Source organism: Molothrus aeneus, chromosome 6 (assembly GCF_037042795.1).
Source record: "Molothrus aeneus isolate 106 chromosome 6, BPBGC_Maene_1.0, whole genome shotgun sequence".
In the NCBI taxonomy this organism is placed as follows: domain Eukaryota; kingdom Metazoa; phylum Chordata; class Aves; order Passeriformes; family Icteridae; genus Molothrus; species Molothrus aeneus.
In genome coordinates this window covers 45,317,895-45,337,135 of record NC_089651.1, presented here as the reverse complement: position 1 = coordinate 45,337,135, position 19,241 = coordinate 45,317,895, and the positions used below count along the sequence as shown (strand labels likewise).

The 19,241-nt window shown below is 38.2% G+C and overlaps 1 protein-coding gene across 1 annotated transcript in view; it reads right to left on the bottom strand.

Moving 5' to 3' along the window:
• Positions 1-19,004, bottom strand: part of SPATA7 (spermatogenesis associated 7) — a 33,748-nt gene extending 14,744 nt beyond the window's left edge. Inside the window, exons 1-5 of the mRNA XM_066551620.1 lie at positions 18,901-19,004; positions 9,897-9,983; positions 9,135-9,227; positions 8,198-8,245; positions 262-395 (exon numbers count right to left, since the gene is read on the bottom strand). Of these exons, the coding sequence (XP_066407717.1) occupies positions 262-395; positions 8,198-8,245; positions 9,135-9,227; positions 9,897-9,983; positions 18,901-18,940 (402 nt within the window). The 5' untranslated portion in view covers positions 18,941-19,004. The remainder of the gene's footprint in view (positions 1-261; positions 396-8,197; positions 8,246-9,134; positions 9,228-9,896; positions 9,984-18,900) is intronic.
• Positions 19,005-19,241: the final 237 nt, after the last annotated feature.

Here is a 19,241-nt window from a genome sequence, read left to right as displayed (position 1 = left end):
TCAGTTGAGGTGAAAGCAAGAGAATCCATGGGAAATTAGAGCTTGTATTTACTGCAAGCACTCTTCATCCAGATACCTGACATCTTTGTCAGAAGGTCAAGACATGCATTCAGTGTTGGGCACATGCCAGGAAGATCCTTGTCTACTTTCTGCTGCTTGAAAGATGCCAGCCCTCACCTCACAGCTGCACAGCAGTGATCAGCTGTTACTATGGGAGGCAAGCATATGATAGGATCCACTAAACAGAATTAAAATACATACCTTTCTAGAAGAGGATGGCAGAGCCCTTCCTCTGTCTCTTGGACGGGATGGAGAGACAGCTTTACACACACTTAACTTCTCTCTACACCTGGCTATCTTCTTTTTCAGTTTCTCTCTTCTTTGCTGGTCAGCAACTTAGGGAAGAGACAAAGTTGGTCAGATCCAAACTGAAATATTCTTTGTTTTCTTAAGTGATTTGAAAACACTGTAACTGAATCCCTAAGTGATTTGAAAACACTGAAACACTGTAGTGGTTTCCAATTGCTCAGTAAAGTCAGACTATTGAGATACATTCCACTTCCAGCACACAGCAGTTATAAAATTTATGTCTATTCTTAAAAGAAAAATTATTAAGAGTATACTGGTAGCTGAAGCTGTGCCTTAACTTTCCTGAAATTTTCTTACCTCACAACAAACACCAGCATACAAGACTTCCAAGATCGGGATTGCTAACAGAGCATTTTGCTCAAAAAGTTACAAGCTTTCTATCAGTTTTTTACAACTAGAACTCCTTTGACTCTACTCTCATCCAGTACTTCACAAAAACCTCTCTGTTTATTGGTAGCAAATCTGACATGTAAAAAATCCACACTTACAACATGGAATTTCCTAAATACAGAAATCCTGGGCAGAACAAGCAAATTTTTCTTAAGAACGCAAAAAAAAATGAAGGCTCTGAGAGGGCTACTGTCAGATGAGAGCGGGGCATTTTCATCAGTCCACACTGGTCTGCAGTCCCAGACCTCCCCTGCAGTGCGGAAAGTTGAGTCAGGTGTCTATGTCATCAGATAAAGTAGCCCAAAGGACAGGTAAATTTTCTGTGTATGAGTTTGCCATCAGTCACCTAAATCTTATACAATACAGTCCAAAGTTTTGGCAGATTATGAGCAGCCAGGTTTCACAGATGAAACACAAAATTATTTAGGTTGGAGAAAACCTCGAAGAGTGAGTCCAACCTTTGACCAATCACCACCTCACCAACTGAATCACAGCACCAAGTGCCACATCGAGTTGTTTCTTAAACACTTCCAGAGGTGGTGACTCCACCACCTTCCTGGGCAGGCCATTCCTATACTTGACAACCCCTTTCCATGTAGAAATTCTTCCTGATGTCCAACCCAAATCTCCCCTGGCATGGCTTAAGACTGTGTCCTCTTATCCTGTTGCTGGTTGCCTGGCAGAAGAGGCTGACCATCACCTGGCTAGAGCCTCCTTTCAGGCACTTGTAGAGAGTGACAAGGTTTCTCCTGAGCCTCCTTTTCTCCAGGCTAAGCACCCCCAGCTCCCTCACACACTCCTCACAGGACTTGTTCTCCAGACCCCTCACCAGCCTTGTTGCCCTTGTCTGGATACACTCCAGCACCTCGACGTCTTGACGTGAGGGACCAGAACTGGACAAAATACTCAAAATTTGAAAAGTTGAAAAATCAAAATGAGGCTGATGAAAAAGTTAATAATTTCATTTCCCAAATAGGGAAAAATTAAGCAAACACACTTTTGAAGTCTGTATACCAAATGAAAATTTTCTCATTCACTTAACACATATCCAAGTGTGTGAATAATTTGTTTGATAGAGACAGACAAAGGCCTTTGAGCATTTCTTCTCTAGTTTCATAATATATTTATATCATACTCTGGGAGACCCCAATCTGCACATGCACTACTATATTTAATGCATGGAAATGTAAAAAACTTCAGGGATTGGTGTGGTACATTCTTTTACACAGCTGAGACCTATAGTAATCTGAGGATGTTTAATCAACCTTTAAACTGCATTCATCTGTGTACCCTACATACATATTACTCTCCAGGAAATATTTAAGTAAGTGCATTCATTGCATTTAAACATTTTAGTCCCCTTTAAAGATGGAATTTAATCTTTCAGATGTGAAATCTTTGCTCTCATTGCTCAGGAAACTCCCTCTTTCTTTTAATTCTTACAATTGGTGTGTAAAATATAGAGCAATTTCTTTTATGGCTGCTGATTTATCCATCATATGCTATTAAAGTACTTCCAATATGAGACTGCTTAAATTACTGCGAAAGAATTAGCTGAAGTTAACAAATGCTACATTATAGAACTCTGATTTAAAAACATACATTTTAACAGAATGATAAAATATACTGTACCATTAAATAATTAAAACTGAATGTTTTTCTTTCTATACTGAGTTATTGTGTCTGTTCTAAATTAGTATTATTTCTAATTGTGTTTGTCTTAAAAGTTACAGGGAAGCACTGAAAAATTAGCTACAGATTAGATATTTCATATGTTTGAGATAAATAATTACTTATTCTGAGCCAATACAGCGTGTCTAAGTGTGCACATCCATGGAGGCTATAAAAACTCACATCTTGCCTACTGCTCAGGTAAAATGGTGATGGCTGATTGAACAAATATCTAGAGAAACAATGGGTGAATGAGAACCCTACAAAGCAAAAATGCAATACATACAGAAGTATGGGTAAGGGTGAGTAGGTGTCTGAAACAGCAAATCCTTACACTCAGGTGCTTAGGTGAAAAGTGGGTTTGTCTACAACAATACAAGCTTTAACATTGTACTGCATGTTCCACCTGCACACCATGGCTTAACAGGAGTGTCTGGGCAAAGTGCAAAGCAGTGTGAATATTACGGCAAAACAGAATTCCCATGTTGTCCTTATTCTGCTCTTCACAGGAGAAACTCTGAAATTTGACATACATGAATGCCTTTACTATTGGCATTCAAAGCTGTTAAAAAACCTCCTCCAGGACTGGGGCTGTGACTTTTCACTCAAAGCATGGCTTATGCTGAAGAATAAAGAACAGTAAGGAGTCCAGCTAAGACTATCTTGGGATATCAGAATGACCCTCTGGGACTACCATCACCTGCATGGGAAATGTGGAGTCCTTGTCTCGCACCTTCCATACAGTGAGCTTAGCACAACTAATCCATTAAGTGTGCTCCAAAACCCATGAAGTCACTCATGTACTGAAAGGCAGCACAGACATGCAAAACAGAATGTCAGAAAACTCCAGTAATATACACCTTATTGCCAAATCAGGAGTTTTCAGGCTAGATCTGTGGTAAAAGCTAGGAATTTTGAAACCAGCAATGTAAGAGATAGAGAAATCCTTCTAAAAAGAGTTAGTGTAGATGTAAACAGCTGGAGGTAAGTTAGGATAGCTCCGAGGCAGTCAGCAAATAACACAAATGCAGAAACAGGCACGCTGTCCTACCTCTCCTTAGCTCATGTCCTTTACCCATGCAAGGACTGGAGAATCCAGTCTTATGCTTTGACTTCAGCCAGATAGAAAGCTTGCCTGAAACTCTGAGGCAGTAATCACAGCATTACAACTGAGAGGAGCTGAAGATACTTAAGGCTGTCATACATAACCACTGGTGTTGTAGTGCAAATATATTAAACACAGAAAGAAAGAGACCAGCATTCAAGAGACATCCAATTTCAGAAGAGAGATTTAGCTTTTAATTGAAAACACTGCTCACTCTTTAAGTGAGTTTTATCTTCTGTTTCAAACCCATTACAGATATAAAGCTTCTTTAGCTTTCAGTGAGGTCCATAAATTATATATGAAAGAAGTGCCCTTGGCATACTGTCACAGACTAGTAGAAAGTAAACATAAACTGCATTTGTTAACAGATACTTAAAACAGTTTCACTGCAAGTAGTTTTTATTTGAACATTGGCTCCAGGAACATGTCACATATGCAGAGTTAAATATGGGAAAAGTACATAATAGTACATATCTTGTGACAAATAAATGAAAAAAAAAAAAGAAAACCACTGGGTTACTTTTAATCTTTTTAAAAGGGGAAAACAAAATGTGCAGCAATAAAATAATACAGTTTGTAAATCCAAATAATGAGTCCCTTTAAAAGTCTTATTAGAGCTTTAAAGATTAATTGTATCTCGTTAACTACTGTGCTCAAAAGCCCACAGATTCATAGTATAGTAAGAGAAAAAGTATTAGAATATAAACTATTTAGTGATCAGATAAATTCAGTCTGTGAACCTAGATTCCATACCTTATGGCATGCACTCTTAATTTTGTTGTTAGTGAAAGGGAGCATAAGAAAGACTGAATTTCAGATGTTAAACTGTAGCACTCCTCATAAAGAGGTACCTGTAAGACACTGATCAATCTGTCACTTTTGCCTAGGCAAATACTCTTCCCAGAGTACACCACACTTCAAAGCAGAGATCACATCACTTTATCTCCCTTTTAGAATACTCCCTCTATAGGCTTAAGTATTTTTGCTGTAAGTCTAGACTGCAGCAGCATTTCAAGATATGTTTAAAGTTATAAAACAAATGTCATAAATCTGGAAGAAACAAACTAATCATATATATCACAGTCCTAGTCAGTTTAAAAGCTCTGCACTTAGAAGGACAGTATGATCTGGAATGCCAGTGGTTGTTCTTTGCTCTGAATTTCCAGTTGCTAGATTTATCACATTACAAAACAGTTTGCAGTTAAACTTCAAGTTATTTCATTTTTGATGTAAATAATTGATGGCAACAATGAAATATAAAGTAAGATTTAAATTGAGTTCAGCTTACAGAACAATGTATCTCAAAGGAATTAACCCAACACTCAGAATTTCTCTACTGTCTTTTTATATAAGCTGTTTTTGCAATAACACACTTGGAGTTATTGTTTCCCTTTTGAATTCTTTTTTAGACAAATCATACAAACACCATCTCAGCTGAGCTTGAAGTAACTAGTGACCATAACTAAAGTGTCCAGTGTATCAGTTGGTGATATTACTTCTGCAAGCAAGCTCTTCCTTCTCTAAGAATTTTTACTATCAGTTTCCTAGCTCTACATGAACTTCCAGTACATCATAATTTAAGCACCTGGGGTGAGATCTTATCAAATATAAACTGAATTTTGCCATTAGATATGAAGTTCAGGTCCCTTATAAGTCTAACTCTAAATTCCTTAACATAAAAGTTTTAATTTTCATAACTCTTAAGAGATGATTTTTTAGTCCTTCTTTACATCTGATATTAGTAGCACTGTTTCATCAAACAAGGGAGGAATCACCATAAAAAAGAATGACAAAGTATTCATTAAGGGTTTGATAGTAAAGCCTTGCTTGTATCAAATACAAAGTAACAGCTGGGTAAATTAGAATAAAGATAAGGGACACATTTTCAGTAATAATGATGAATAATTACTGAAACATCTACAAAAGGAAATTATGTTTTTTTCTATTTCTTGACCTTTACAAGTCAAGACTGCAGGCTTTTCTTGTTTATGTGCTTTATTTACCACATTCAATATGGCTGTTTAGTTCCATTTTAGAACAACTGTATTGAACTTTTGGTTTGCTTAACTCATGATGTCAGTCTTGATGATCCAAAGTCTTTTCATAACTACAAGTTGTGAAAAATGTATTTTTGATGTACATATCTAAAATTAATTACCTCATAAAAAACCCCAACGCCTTTTATTATAGAAGAAACTTTACAGTAAATAACTACTGGGGAAAAAAGTAAAATCACTACAGTTAAAAGTACAGATTCATAAAAAAATTTTTCTGTAAGTTTTCCTTCTCACTAAATTTCAGACTTGAAAAATATATTAGAACACCTTTCCAAAGACATAACACAGGCATTAGAATTACCTGAGTGTTTGAATTTAAAGACATTATTTTAGTTGCTTATAATTTTCATTTTCAGACATACATACTTAAGGACAAGATTTAACAGAAAAAAAAAGAGATAGGGTGATTTTGTGAAAGCTTCCTGTAAAATGGCAGCAACAACAAAACATGTAAAACAGCTTTTCATAGATCTCTGCTTTTTCATAATGTAAAGTGTAAACAGATATATGTGTTCATGGGAAAAATAAGATTTAAATACAGAATTACGTAACAATATGTATTTCTTGATATTTTTGCTAGAACTTAACCCCTTTAATGGGTAGAAAACCAACATTACTATCAGTCTGAATTGTTGCCTCTCCCTTTCTCTCACTGCCCTCTCTCCAAGAATTCAAGTTCCACCAGGCTAGAATAGATCTATGGTGGGTAACTTCTCAGAATATTTGTTTTCCTTCTTCTTCTCCCCCTGCCCCAGTATCAAAGAGACCTGCATTCCTAAGCACACTAATCACTGAGTTCAAGCTGTACTATGAATATGCCTTGTGGAAAAACCTCTAAACATATGGATTGAAAAGTTAGTACTGTTAGAAACCAGGCATGTGTAGCAGCAGCTGTCTTACTTGGCATAGCCTTTGTCAAGTTTTCTGGCACAAGTTTCACAACCACAGGCTTCTAATGGCCACTGGTATCAATCAACATGCTTGGACTAATTCTGAACATAGAAGTTTCACATTTCCAGAAGTTTCACATTCTAACAACTATTTTAAGTCAGTAAGCCTGATCTAATACACAGGAACATGCTCACTGCTAGCCCAGGGGCATGGCACCTTGCCTGCTTTGCTGCCAGCTAAGATACCAGGAAAAGAACAGTGGAAACTAAATCCACTTTAAGGACAGAACACATTCAGTTGGCCAGGGAGAATGCCAACTACAGTATCATGTTTAATTCTTAAACGGTAATGACTGATTCATGGCAACAACCCCAAAGGGAAATACTCACCTGCTATTCTAGCAGTACATGAAGCACATTTTCAGGAGGTATTTTTTAACACTATCTGCAGGAATTCTGTTTTGTAACTCTATGCTATTAATAAATCTTATAATTTTGAACTAAATTTGCCCCCTTGCCCAAATCTTGAAATAGAGGGGGAACAGAAACTTTATTTGGAATGCAATAACTACACAAAGAATACAAAGGGAAAAAAGTAATAATAAGCTTCAGTTGAAACAATGACATGCTACTGAGAGAACTACTCACAGTGAACTACTGTGAGAATAAAGGTGCAAACCCCTCATCCTCAGTGACACTAGAGATACTACTGATATTCAACTATATTGAAGTTAAAATTGTGCCTGGATAAATCACATATCTCATCTTGAGCAAGAAAGAAGAAATTGTTTTGAAAGTATTCTAAAACCCCTCTTCCATTACTTTTCTTCCTCAGCATATTTGCAACATTCTTCCTGTCTGAGCTATTGGCTATCATCTCCATGTAATCTGTTTCACAAAACAACAGAGGAAGAAAAATGATTCTCCAGTGGTTTACCAGAGACTCTACAAACGGTACCTTGCACTGAGCTCAACACCTGAACATGTCACACTTGATGAACAATGCATAGAACTGCAGGGAAAAAATGCAGTCACTCTAATTTTAGGTACAAAATAAAATTGAAATAATTTTAAACTTCATTATAAAAACCTAGAATTTATAAGGATAGTGCAGAAACTGAAAAAGATATGCCTGGGTAGTCTTAACTTTAAATACCGAGAAGTCAGTGAGACCAAAAATGATGAATTTGAAAGTAGGTGTTTCCCATGGAATTATCTCTTTGATAACTGCAAAAATTACAGCCTAAATGGCAGAGTTTCTTATCTTATTATTTGTAAAGGAATCTTGGTCAGATGGAACAGCATATAAAGTAAAGCAGGTCAGAAAAAAAGCTACCAGTTACATGCACACATTGAGCAGTGAGAGAAATCCTCAAAGGCTTTTGTTAAGAAAGGTCCAGGATTTTGCTATGCATTTGTACCATATACTTAAGATTATCCTATCTCTTGCAGTTGAGACACTTGTGCCATTGACAAATGAAGTGTCCTGCTAAGCACAGCTAATCCCTGACAGCCCAGATCCATCTCTCCAGCATTCCATTGATGCAGATTCATGATATCTCCAAGTAGCTGAAGAAGGATGTGAAAACTGAATAAACGAGCAGATACATGAATGCTCAGTTAAGGGTTCTATGCTATTGTTACTCTTCACTGGCTCTTTTGCCAAGTTAGTTTTATAGCAGCATTTGCACAATCAACATAGAACAAATACTTACGTTTGATGCTGGCCAACCTACTTTTGGGCAATGAAGAGTCTACAGCTGCTGAAAATAAGAAAAACACCAAATGTGAGTGACTCAATATTTACTTAGTATATGTGATAGCTAGAAAAATGGAGTAATAAATGAATACAGAACAAAGACTAATTTAATTCTTTATTTTAAAATATGCTAGTTACTGTGTACCTAAAGTCTTAGGTTGTCATTAATATGGTCACAGGATTTGAGATGAAGCTCTCTGGGTAAAACACATATTTAAAGGAAAAATCATCACTTAAATGAAGACTCCTTTCAAAAGGTTTCTGTACATCTTGTTCTGATAGCATTTACCTGCATCCCTGAGGATACTGAGTATGTCATGAGACATAACATTGTGAGTATTGTATTTGTGAGCATGGACTCTGTCAGTAACATGATTTTCTCATTTGCAAACACACAAGGCAATTTTCACAGTCCTTAGAACTCACTATTACTATTCATTGCAAGATGAACAAAAGATTATGAAGTTTTTGAAATAAAAATAATAAAAGAAAGACATTGTGATCTGAGTTTAAGTAGAAATGTTCTGCCTTCATTCATAAAATAATTTCTATATGTTTGCTCTTATGACTATCACTATGACCTTCAGTTCAGCCTATTATTTCATAATTCATTATTTCATCAAAAGCAGAATGAAGTCAATACAGCACAAAGTGCTCTAAAATTAAGGTAGAATCTTTGGTAACATTTAAGGAAAATGCTTTCATACAAGACTTCCCATCTCAATAATACAGAAGTATTATTAAGTAGAAGCCACATCTCCTTGCTGACACATGTATGGGTAAGAAAAATCAATTTTCTACAATCCAATTCATCCCTTCTTGGTATGAGGCTATTCTGAGAGATTGAGAGAAATTTAGGGGGAGACAGTTCATTCATACATGCACATTTTTACCTTTGGCTGAAAGAACTCTGTTATAATGAACCACCATGTGATCTCTGATCAGGTATTGGCTAGCTAGATTTCGAGAGGAGCCAATGCAGAAAGCTGTAAGATTAAAATACATTGGAACATTAGAAAGACAAGCAAAAGAATACTACAATTTTAAACAGTTATTAACTACAATTCAAAGTCACAAACTTTAAGACACCGTTTAACTTTGCTCAAAGGCAGTATTTTTTTTACCAGTTACTATCACTTGAAATCATCCTGTCTCCTTTTTCTTTCCCCAATGAGCCATTAATTCAATAAATAGCTGCAAAAGTAGCTGAAATTGTACTACGAATATGTTAACATGGAAACTTCTTGTTCTTCACTCTATGTTCTTTTGAGAAAAAAAAAGGTGTCTGAGGTATCAGTATAGCACAGAATCACAAACTAGCCCAGGTAAACTACTGTCTCTAAAGGAACACGTTTAACCTCAGGGGTTCTTTAATATGGTAAACATATATATATATATATAAGTATATTACAGCTAACAGAGATGGGAGATCTTTATATATTTGTTCATCTTGCTACCAATTTGTAGCAGCAGTAAAGTCAAGGCAAAACTAACTCCTTGAAAGTATTTTCAGTAAAGCATACTAAATATAAGTACTATTAAACTTCTTCAAATAAGCTTGATACAGAAGTTTAAAGAAAAAATTAAGCACAAAATCAATGAATTCACATAAAAGGAACCAAGTTGATCTTCTGATGAAAGTACACGTTACTTACCATTACTTTTATTACTTAAGTGTCCTTTAAATGGACTTGCTGGACCACATCTGGGAATGACAAGAGCTGAGCATTCATTCATCTTAACTAAACATGAAACAAAAATCAAAGTTAGAGAAAAATCCCCACACATATTTTTATAGACAAGATAAAGTCTTTCTCCAAAGAATGCAGGAATGAAGATGATGTTGAAGAAGATCCATTAGAACCAATCATTTTATAATCACTGAACTACAAGTGTAGTTAAATAATTTAATCAAACACCGAGATACAATGATAGTGCTCTCAGTGGTTCAGTGAGCTGAACAGCAGAACAGACCATGAGAACACTTTAGTCTGAACTTAACACTGGTCATTAAACTGTACAGAGATACAGTCACAATTCTGTTTCTATGCTAACCTCCAATTTGTTTCAAAGTTTATGGCACTTTGATAAGAGTGGGAACTCCATAGACAAGTGGAGATGTCAACAAAACTTAAGCAACCAGTTGTTCTGGAAAATGAGAGAATGTGGATTAAAAGATCTGCATCTCCTCTTTGAAAACATGTGGCTGTCATGCAACCTAAGATTTAAAAACTGGCTATAGAACAAATTTGTTTTAGAACAAATTTGGACAGGAGATATGCTAGGACTACAAATACTAGTGTATACAGAGCACTGCTTTAAGGCATTCAAGGTATATAAAATGTAAACCAAAACAAACAGGATTTTTTTAACAGGGTAAATATACCAAACACTCTTACTTAACATTAATTCTAAAACTGTACAGACAAGTTCTACAAATTTAATACTATTAACTACCAAGGTCCATGTGGTCTTCCCATCCCCATCGTACTTCTCAGCTGTCAGTTCAAGAGTCTGCAACCACCATGCAGGTGAAGTGGGTAACTCAACTGCTCTACTGCTCCTGTTGACCTCTGGCTTTGTCCCTTTCAGCCCATGAAGAAGCACACTGGACCTACCCAGTATGAGCAGGAATCTCCTCCCAGTGACCTCAGCTGGTGATAAAGGCTGTTTACCTTTACAAACTGACCAGGGGTGCAGGGAGCCATGGTGACAGCCATGCCACACATGGTAACAGCTCCTCATTCCACCTCTCACAGCTTACCTCCTGCATGCCCAGCACTGGCTGTCCAGGGCTTCTTTTTCATTTCCCACTGTTATATAACGACTGCTCAAGTACTATTGCAATTACATATATAACTACCATAGTATATAACTCTATTTTTAAGTTCAACAGGACGTTGCATAAGATGGTTAACATGGTGTCTTAAATATTAATAGTAGAGATTGCAGCAAAACAAACCATTCGTTTAATGATGTTTTAACATTATTTACTCAAGGCCTTACAAAAAAGCCATACTGTACTAAATTTTGAATGACTATCATTAGTATAGGAGGCCATAAAAAATATCTTAAGAAAAAATAATAAAATTAAAATAATTTTCCCCTGTTGTGACATAACAATAAATCTGGATCAATAAATTCAACCTTTCTTACAAAGCTCAGAAAATACCAGGGCAATCTTGAATTACTTTCATACTTTGAAAAGCCAGCTTTTATACAGTACAGGCTTCTGTGGATTTACAGTATTAGCTGTGGTGTTTGCAATAACAGCACTCTCACTCCTTTTGCTGTGAAGCTGCCAGATCAGCAGTTGAAAAAGGACAATGAAAAGAAAGAAGAAAATGCTCTTGGAGATTTTTTTCAACACTATCCTGCAATTGTTTTAACTTTACACTGTTATCTTTAAAGCCTAAGGACAACACTCCTGCTCATCTGTACCAATTTCAAATGGCTCATTCCCCTCATGGTACAACTCTTCCTTATCTCAGTTTGTGATTTAAACTGAGATACATACGAATAAACAATAAATTATTTTTCAAATATTAAAATTCCAAATATACGTTTATTAGATTTATTAGATTCAGGATGTTTCTATAATGACTGCAAACCTTTTCCAATAAAGCACTTCTTTCCTGTTAAAATATTTTATTTCTCTACCATACATTACTACATACAAGTGGTGTCCACAGTCTAGCTGGATCCACCCTGAAACCCATGACTTCCAGAATTTACAACATGCAGGTGTTGGAAGAATGCAAGTCTTTGGGAGGACTTGAATGTTAGATTATAAATTTCAGTTCATAGAATTTTCTCTAGTGACAAAGACCTGCTTGCATATATACCTGCAATCTGGATTACAGCAGACAACTGAGAACCAGAAGTGTTTCATTCACAATTGCTCAAACAACCTAAATATTCTTCTGTTTTCTTGCTTCAGAGCTAGGCTATAATTCCAGAGGGAAGAATCTGTGGTATTGTTAGGTAAATGCTTACAGTACCACTGACTCACCCTTACGTGACAGAATCCTAGAAGATCAAGTGTGATCACGTTAAAAAAAGGGACACGGCTCTCTCTACAATTGATTCTCTTTAAGTAAGCTAAATTACTTTGTCCCACATTAAACACCATCAGGGACACTCAGAAACCCGTTGCTTTTTCTGTCTCCAGCTGGAGACAACAACTATTCAGCACTGCAGGAAGACTGGACTTTACAAGGTTCACTTGCTTTGCATCACCAGCAGATGGCACAGCGGAAATTCTACAGGAAAAACTGGCTGCTGGCTTAGTCCTTTACAATTCATTTGTACCCGGGGAAGGAGCAGGGAGGAAAAAAGGAGTCGGCATCAGTACTTCACAGGCGAAAAAAAACTGTCAAAAAGCGTCAGTCGGGGAAAATAAAGAACATTTCTATGCCCTCTACTTGGACTGTGGACATACAGACAGCACAGAAATCACTCTTATGAAAACACATGTTGCTAATGTCAGAGAGAAGAAACGGGGGAATTTGGTATGTGCAGGCTCCTTCTACCTTACTGAAGGTAGAAAGTGCCAAAGGTCAAAAGTTTCACAACTATCATTTCAGGCTGTCTTTTGACTTGAACGGGTATTTGGATTCCAGCTGTGTTTTCAGTTATTTGCACAATAGCAGAAACAAATTGATGGCTTAGATATGTGAAGAGAATTTTAAAGGAGAAGGTGGGATTTTCAGTAATTTACAGCTAATCAAATACAAACCAAACAATGAGAGAATAACTACGAAAATATCTTTGATATGTGACACATGTAACTATCTGATCTAAATGTAAATTTCCTTATAGACGTAAGTGGACTGTCCTTACTGAATATAAAATCAGGATTTTCAAACTGAGTGTTCTCCTAAAGTACAGACAGCAAACAAATTAAATACTTCTAAAAATTTATTTGTCCTTCTATAACACTAAGCAACAAGGAAGAAAAAACTAAAAAAGCTTTCTCTAAAGTTTTTTTCCAGCTGGTATCTAACATAAGCATTAACTACATCATTCCAAAGAAAATGAAAAATATTTTGTTTGAATTCTATTTTTATTTTAATTTAATTGCATCCTATCTTGATTTCTGATTTTACAGTATTAAAACTTATAGAAATTGATGGTTTACTTTGTTTCCTGGTTGTTAGTGGATAGGCAGAATTTATAGAAATGATTTTTCTACAAAGCCATTTCAGATTTGGAATGTGAATATATACTGGAAAGAAGCCCAGTCTTTCATTACCATGTTCTCGCAGAAAAGATTTTAAACACAAGTATTAGACTTACTATTTTTATAACAAGTATGTACTTCAGTCATAGCAAATGAAAATTAAATAAATAAATCAATCTATCACGCTACCCTTACCCATCAAGACTTGCTACATTAAAGATAATCCATAAAAATACAGAGACCTCAGGGAGGATATTGGATATAGGCATCTAAATCCAGCACTACAAGACATCAAACCTTAACTAGAGACCTGTGAACACTGTAATTTCCAAAAGACAGCTCCCAGACCTTAGCCTGGGTTCAAACAACCCTCAGCCCCAGGTGGATTTAGACCTCAGGTCTCCCCAGCTGTTCCAGAAGAATATGCTTATCACTGTCAATATTGACCCTCCTGTGCAGCAGTTTGGTTTTGGGGGCTCCAGGACTCTTGCATTCCTAGCTCTATAGTGACTTCCTCTCAGCTGGCAATGCAAAACACCTCTGCCTCTAACAGACTAGAATTGCATCATTTGCAAGAGATTTGGGCATTTGATCCCTCTGAGCCTGATAAGGACCCAAGCTGTCAAATGCTTTGCAAAGACTCTGGCCACTGCAGTGATTTATAAAGGTTTGCTATTCTTGCTTTTACTGCCTACACTTTTTCTTCCTTTTTTCCTTCCCTAATATCACAATGCTATAAAACCAGAAAGAGTTAAAGAGACACCTTTGCACAAGTGGATAATTCAGGCAACAACATGCAGATGGTTTGTGCTGTGAATTTCATACACGTCAAGGATGTCTGCCATTACCACCCTTATTCTACCAACCAGTTCTATGACCTCTTCAGTGGGCTTCCTGCTATGAATCAACTCTTCTAACTCTATACAACTAACAGTACACAACACTAATGCTGTACACGTGCTGAGGAAAGAACAAAACTGGTTTAAATAATCTCTGTGAAATCCAAAATGACTTCAAGCAGTGATGGAAACTCGTTTAAGCATCTTATCCAATATGTCTGACAAGGTCATACTTGAAAGAACTGAATTATAACCTGAAATACATGTTCCTTACCATTTGAGGTAGAGAACTAGGAGAATTTTCAAACCAGAGTATCCATCAATTCTTTATGCTACAGAAATTTTTATATAAATGAATACAACTCAGAAATACAAAGAGGAAAGATGATAGCTCAAAGTACATTAAAAGATTAACCTAGTTATGAAAATCCACACTGGATTTAAACTTTATTTAAATAAGAAACTAATTTTTTCTATTTTTAACTGTTTTCCCTTCACATTAGCACAATATACTCAAAACTCCCCCATATTCTATTACTACTACTAATGAGGCCAGGTCTCCTATTCATGTAGCTTACATCTTTGTACCATCCCCCCTAAACTCCTTCCAATATCCCCAGTTTGCTGCCTCTTCCTTACCTGTGGCCATTCCTCCCCTCAAACACTCCCTACTTGCTCAGCTGTGGCTGACCAGGTGCTAAAGAAACTACAACTGCTCATCTAGTTTAAGCTTCTCTGGTTGCTTATCCTTGGCTGCCTAGTTCTTACCCTCTACTTACATATCTGGGAATGAACAGAGAACAGAATGAGTTTCTCTACAAAATGTGTATTAATTTGTTGGGTTTTCTCCTACCCAGCCACTGGGTAATACTAATGCTCCTAGTTCTTACTCACTGATGGGTGAAGCTGGCAAACAGCTGCAGAACTGGATAGACAAAAAGGCCAGCAGAGAGCAGTGACTCACTCACAGACTCCTTCTCTAGGTGAAGGACACAGGGGCAAACATGGCAAGTCTCCACTACTTTTCTGCAACACCTATGCAATCATGAGAGGCCTTCAAACATGGCTTTAGATTTAGCCACTTACTGAATGCAGATACTGCTCCATTTTATTTGAAAGTTACAGTGAGGCAAAACAAGCATGTCATAATCACATTTCTCATATTTTCTTTCCTGTTCATCCAAGTGAAACAAAAGCCTCTTGGACCCTTTTCTGGTTTCACTGAAAACAAAACTCTTATCAATCTTGGGAGTATAAAGTCTCACATGTGAAGCCATCTTTAAAATAATCACATTTAAGATTTGTTAATAAATAGCAGAATTCACCAGCAGAAAGGATAGTCATTATTATCCAAACTTCTAAAGCAAACTCAAAGAATAGAGACCCAGGAAATCACACGACTCCAATTTTGAAATAAAGTCCCCAATTTTCCATCTGAATTTTGCATGGGATCATTTGTGTCACAGGCAACATACGATAAAAATTATACACCCCCTGATCAGCACTATACATAACCTCCTAAGCCATTAATTAGATGGGTGCTATTTATACACTTACTATGCTGGATTACACGAAAGCTCTTCTTTACATATACTCTCAATGCCTAACAGTTAGGTCTCTCAGACCTTTAGAATTAATAATCTTACAGTATTCTGCATTAATTAAAACCATGCTACCAAAAATTGTATTTCAGTTTCAAGAGTCAAGCCCTCCTCTAAAAAATTTAAGGAACTTACTGAAATAATACAGTAGCCTTGAGTCATATCTGATTACATAACTCTGGAAAAATAATTGTTAAAATTTTTCTAGCTATAGGCTTCAGCAAGGGACATTCTGGATGTAAACTATTGCTCTATTCATACTCCAAAAGCAGAAACAAACAGCTGTGTGTGTCAGTAGTACCTTTTGTGATATGGACTGCAGGCAAAAGAAAATGAATTTACGTCAGTTTGCTACAACTACCTGGAAGGAGGCTGTGATGAGGTGGGTATCAGACTCTTCACCCAATCACAATTTATAATTTATTGAGTGAAGGTTTTAGTTTGGTAAATTACAGTAAATTTGATAAAAAGTTAAGAACACTGAATAACATTTCCCAATTTCAGTTAAAATTATTATGATTCAAATAAAACTTGTAAATGTCCTTCCTTCTTTGAAGACATAACTAGATAATTTTCCATCTTTCTTGTTGGCCAAAGAAAATTTCAGCTTCTAAAAACTGGTGCTTCCAAACAAATAATTTAGTAAATTCAATTAAACACCCTTTCAGCTCTAGTCAGATTAATGCAAGGACTTCCTACAATGCAGGAAAAATTGAAATAAGATGATGTTGTCTATAAACATGTGAAGCATTTAAATTTTGTTTTAAAATTCTGGAAGCCTGTGCAAATTGCCTAAACCTACCAGCAGCCTCCATGCAGCAGTAAGGATGAGTCCTCCACTCACCCCCACTTTACACTGTAAGATAAAAATGGCCCAATGTGTGTCATTGATTGACAGTAAGTGCACGATGCTGTCAGGTACTGCTGTCCCTGAACACATACCTGAACAGCAATGGGCATTAAACAGCCCAATGCAGATGACTGGATTTAAGCAACAAAGCTGGTTTAAAATTACAGTATTCAGATTATTTGAGGTCATACTACAAATCTGTGAGTATATTAACTGGCTCCTGAAAATACAACAGTAAATAACTTCAAGGTTTATACCTGGAATTAGGGAAAAACATAGCAGATTAATTCTTTGGTATTTCTAGGAGGGTAAAAAAAATCTCAGCCTTATTTGAACTTTGACAAGACCTACACGAAAATCCTATATACTCTGATATATTAAATTTATATATATTTTCTCAGTATTCTCACTAGACAAAACAAGGACTGATGCAAACAAGTGCTAAATTTTGTTTTTTTCTTTAAAATGATGAGGCTAAGACTGAACAAGAAACTTTGAATGGCATACAACCAGGACATGGAATAGTGTATCCTACTTTCTCTGTATTAACATTTTAGATACAGCTCTTTTGAGAAACCATAAATATGATGTGTTCTCCTCCTTTCATGAACTGCAAGCAACCCAGTGGCTGTTCTGCCAAATTTGTTCAGGCACAGAGATTTCCAGCTCAGCTCAGTGTATTAGTCTCTCTGCCTGTGCTAATCCTTGCTCTCTGTAAGGAGCCTGAGAACCCCCACACTGGACTGCTCGGCCACACAATTCTGTCTCCATTGTAACCTCCTGTGCAGACTAGCAATGGCTCCCCAATTTAACAGACACACAGGAATTCTTCCCTACTTTTGAACTTTTTTTGCTAAACAGAAGTCATTCAAGTAAAGCTTGCGGCAACCTGAATGAAATTTAGATCTTGACTCCTACTTATTCCCTTTTTATGGTCAACAATTGGCATGCTTTCTGATTGTCTATAAAGTATTCTGACAAACATAAGAGTAGTCAGAAAAAGGACGTATTTGTCATCAAACTTCCTTCACACTACATAAGAAAGCATAAAAATTGGGTGTACAAGATACTAGTTTTTGCTCTGAATTTCATATTCCCATATAGTATTAGAATTTATGTTCAAACTGTACTTTGATATCAGACATCTTCTGAAGTGGCATCTGTCACTGTCTCCAAAGATTGGAACTGACACTGAGATGCAACACAACAGCCTAATGTTATCTCAAATGGCTCTGGATTTTATGCTGCGATGTATGATCTTGACATGACAATGCAGCACTGAATAACTCCTACCATTGTTTTACATTATGCATGTAATCAAGTTTATACCTGAAAATATTTTAGGTATTTTCCAAAAGCCACAGTTGGCTCATGCAAGCATTTTCGCATGTTTGCATCTTTTTTTATCATGAATGACAAGTGCCCCTAGGATTATTCATAGGAACAGGGCACCAAAGCAGCCCACGGATGGCTAAATGTGAGTAAGGAACCACTTTATAAGACCTTTAAAATTTCTGAGTCTTTTATTTTTTAACTACACTTGCATTAAAATCCCACCAAACCAAAATACTTTGATCTACAGCTAAACGCCGTGGGATGTTGTGCACACAGGGTACAATCCATTATAACCCATGAATAACAGCTTTGCAGAAGACGAAAGTTGACTAAGAAAAGAAGCTGGCACAGAAATCCCGGCAGCTTGAAGCGCTGCCCCAGCAGCACTCGATGCCGGTCCTGTAAGGAGGCACCGTGCGGTGACGGCCGCAGGACGCCCAGTTCCAGGCCCCGACTCTCGGAGGATCACAGCCGGTCCCGGGCCGTACGCGTTCCCGTCCAGAGCCGCGGCACTCGGCTCCTTCCCCCGCCGCCCCGCCGGCTCCCCGCGCGGCACGGCCGGGCCGGCACCGCTCGGGGCGGCCGCGAGGGCAGGAGCGAGGCGCGATCCCCCCGAGCTCCGTGAACCCCCGCGGGCTCCTTGCCGGCTCCTGCCCGTTCACACACGCCAGCGGGGAAGGCGGAGGCGCCGCCTGCCCCCAGCCCTTGGGCGAGACGAGCCGCGCCCCGCACCCCCACGGCCGGCAGGGACGGAGGAGGCCGGAAGGCAACGCGTCCCCCGGGCTGCAGCCGCCGCCCGGCCGCGGCCAGCGCTCCCCGCTCCTCCCGCAGCCGCCACCGAGCCCCCCGCACCTTGGCTCCGCCTGCTGCCGCCCTGCATCCTCAGCCCCATGCTCCCGGCCGGGCCCGAGGGGGCGGCGCCGGCCGGGCTCGGCGGCTGCGGCGGTTCGTCCCGCGGCGCGGGCGGGCGGGGCTCGCCGGGGCCTGCTCGGCGTTGCCATGGCGGCGGGCGCGCGGCGGGCGGCACGGGGCCCTGGGCCGGGCCGGGGAGGGGCCGCGGGGCCTCGGGCCCGAAACGCGCTGCAGGCGGGGAGGTGCTGTCCCCGTCCGTAACGGGCCCTCATGACCTAAGCCTTTTCCTTGTAACTTGACGGGAAGTTGAAGAATAATGAATGCCCGGGAGAAATTTAGGG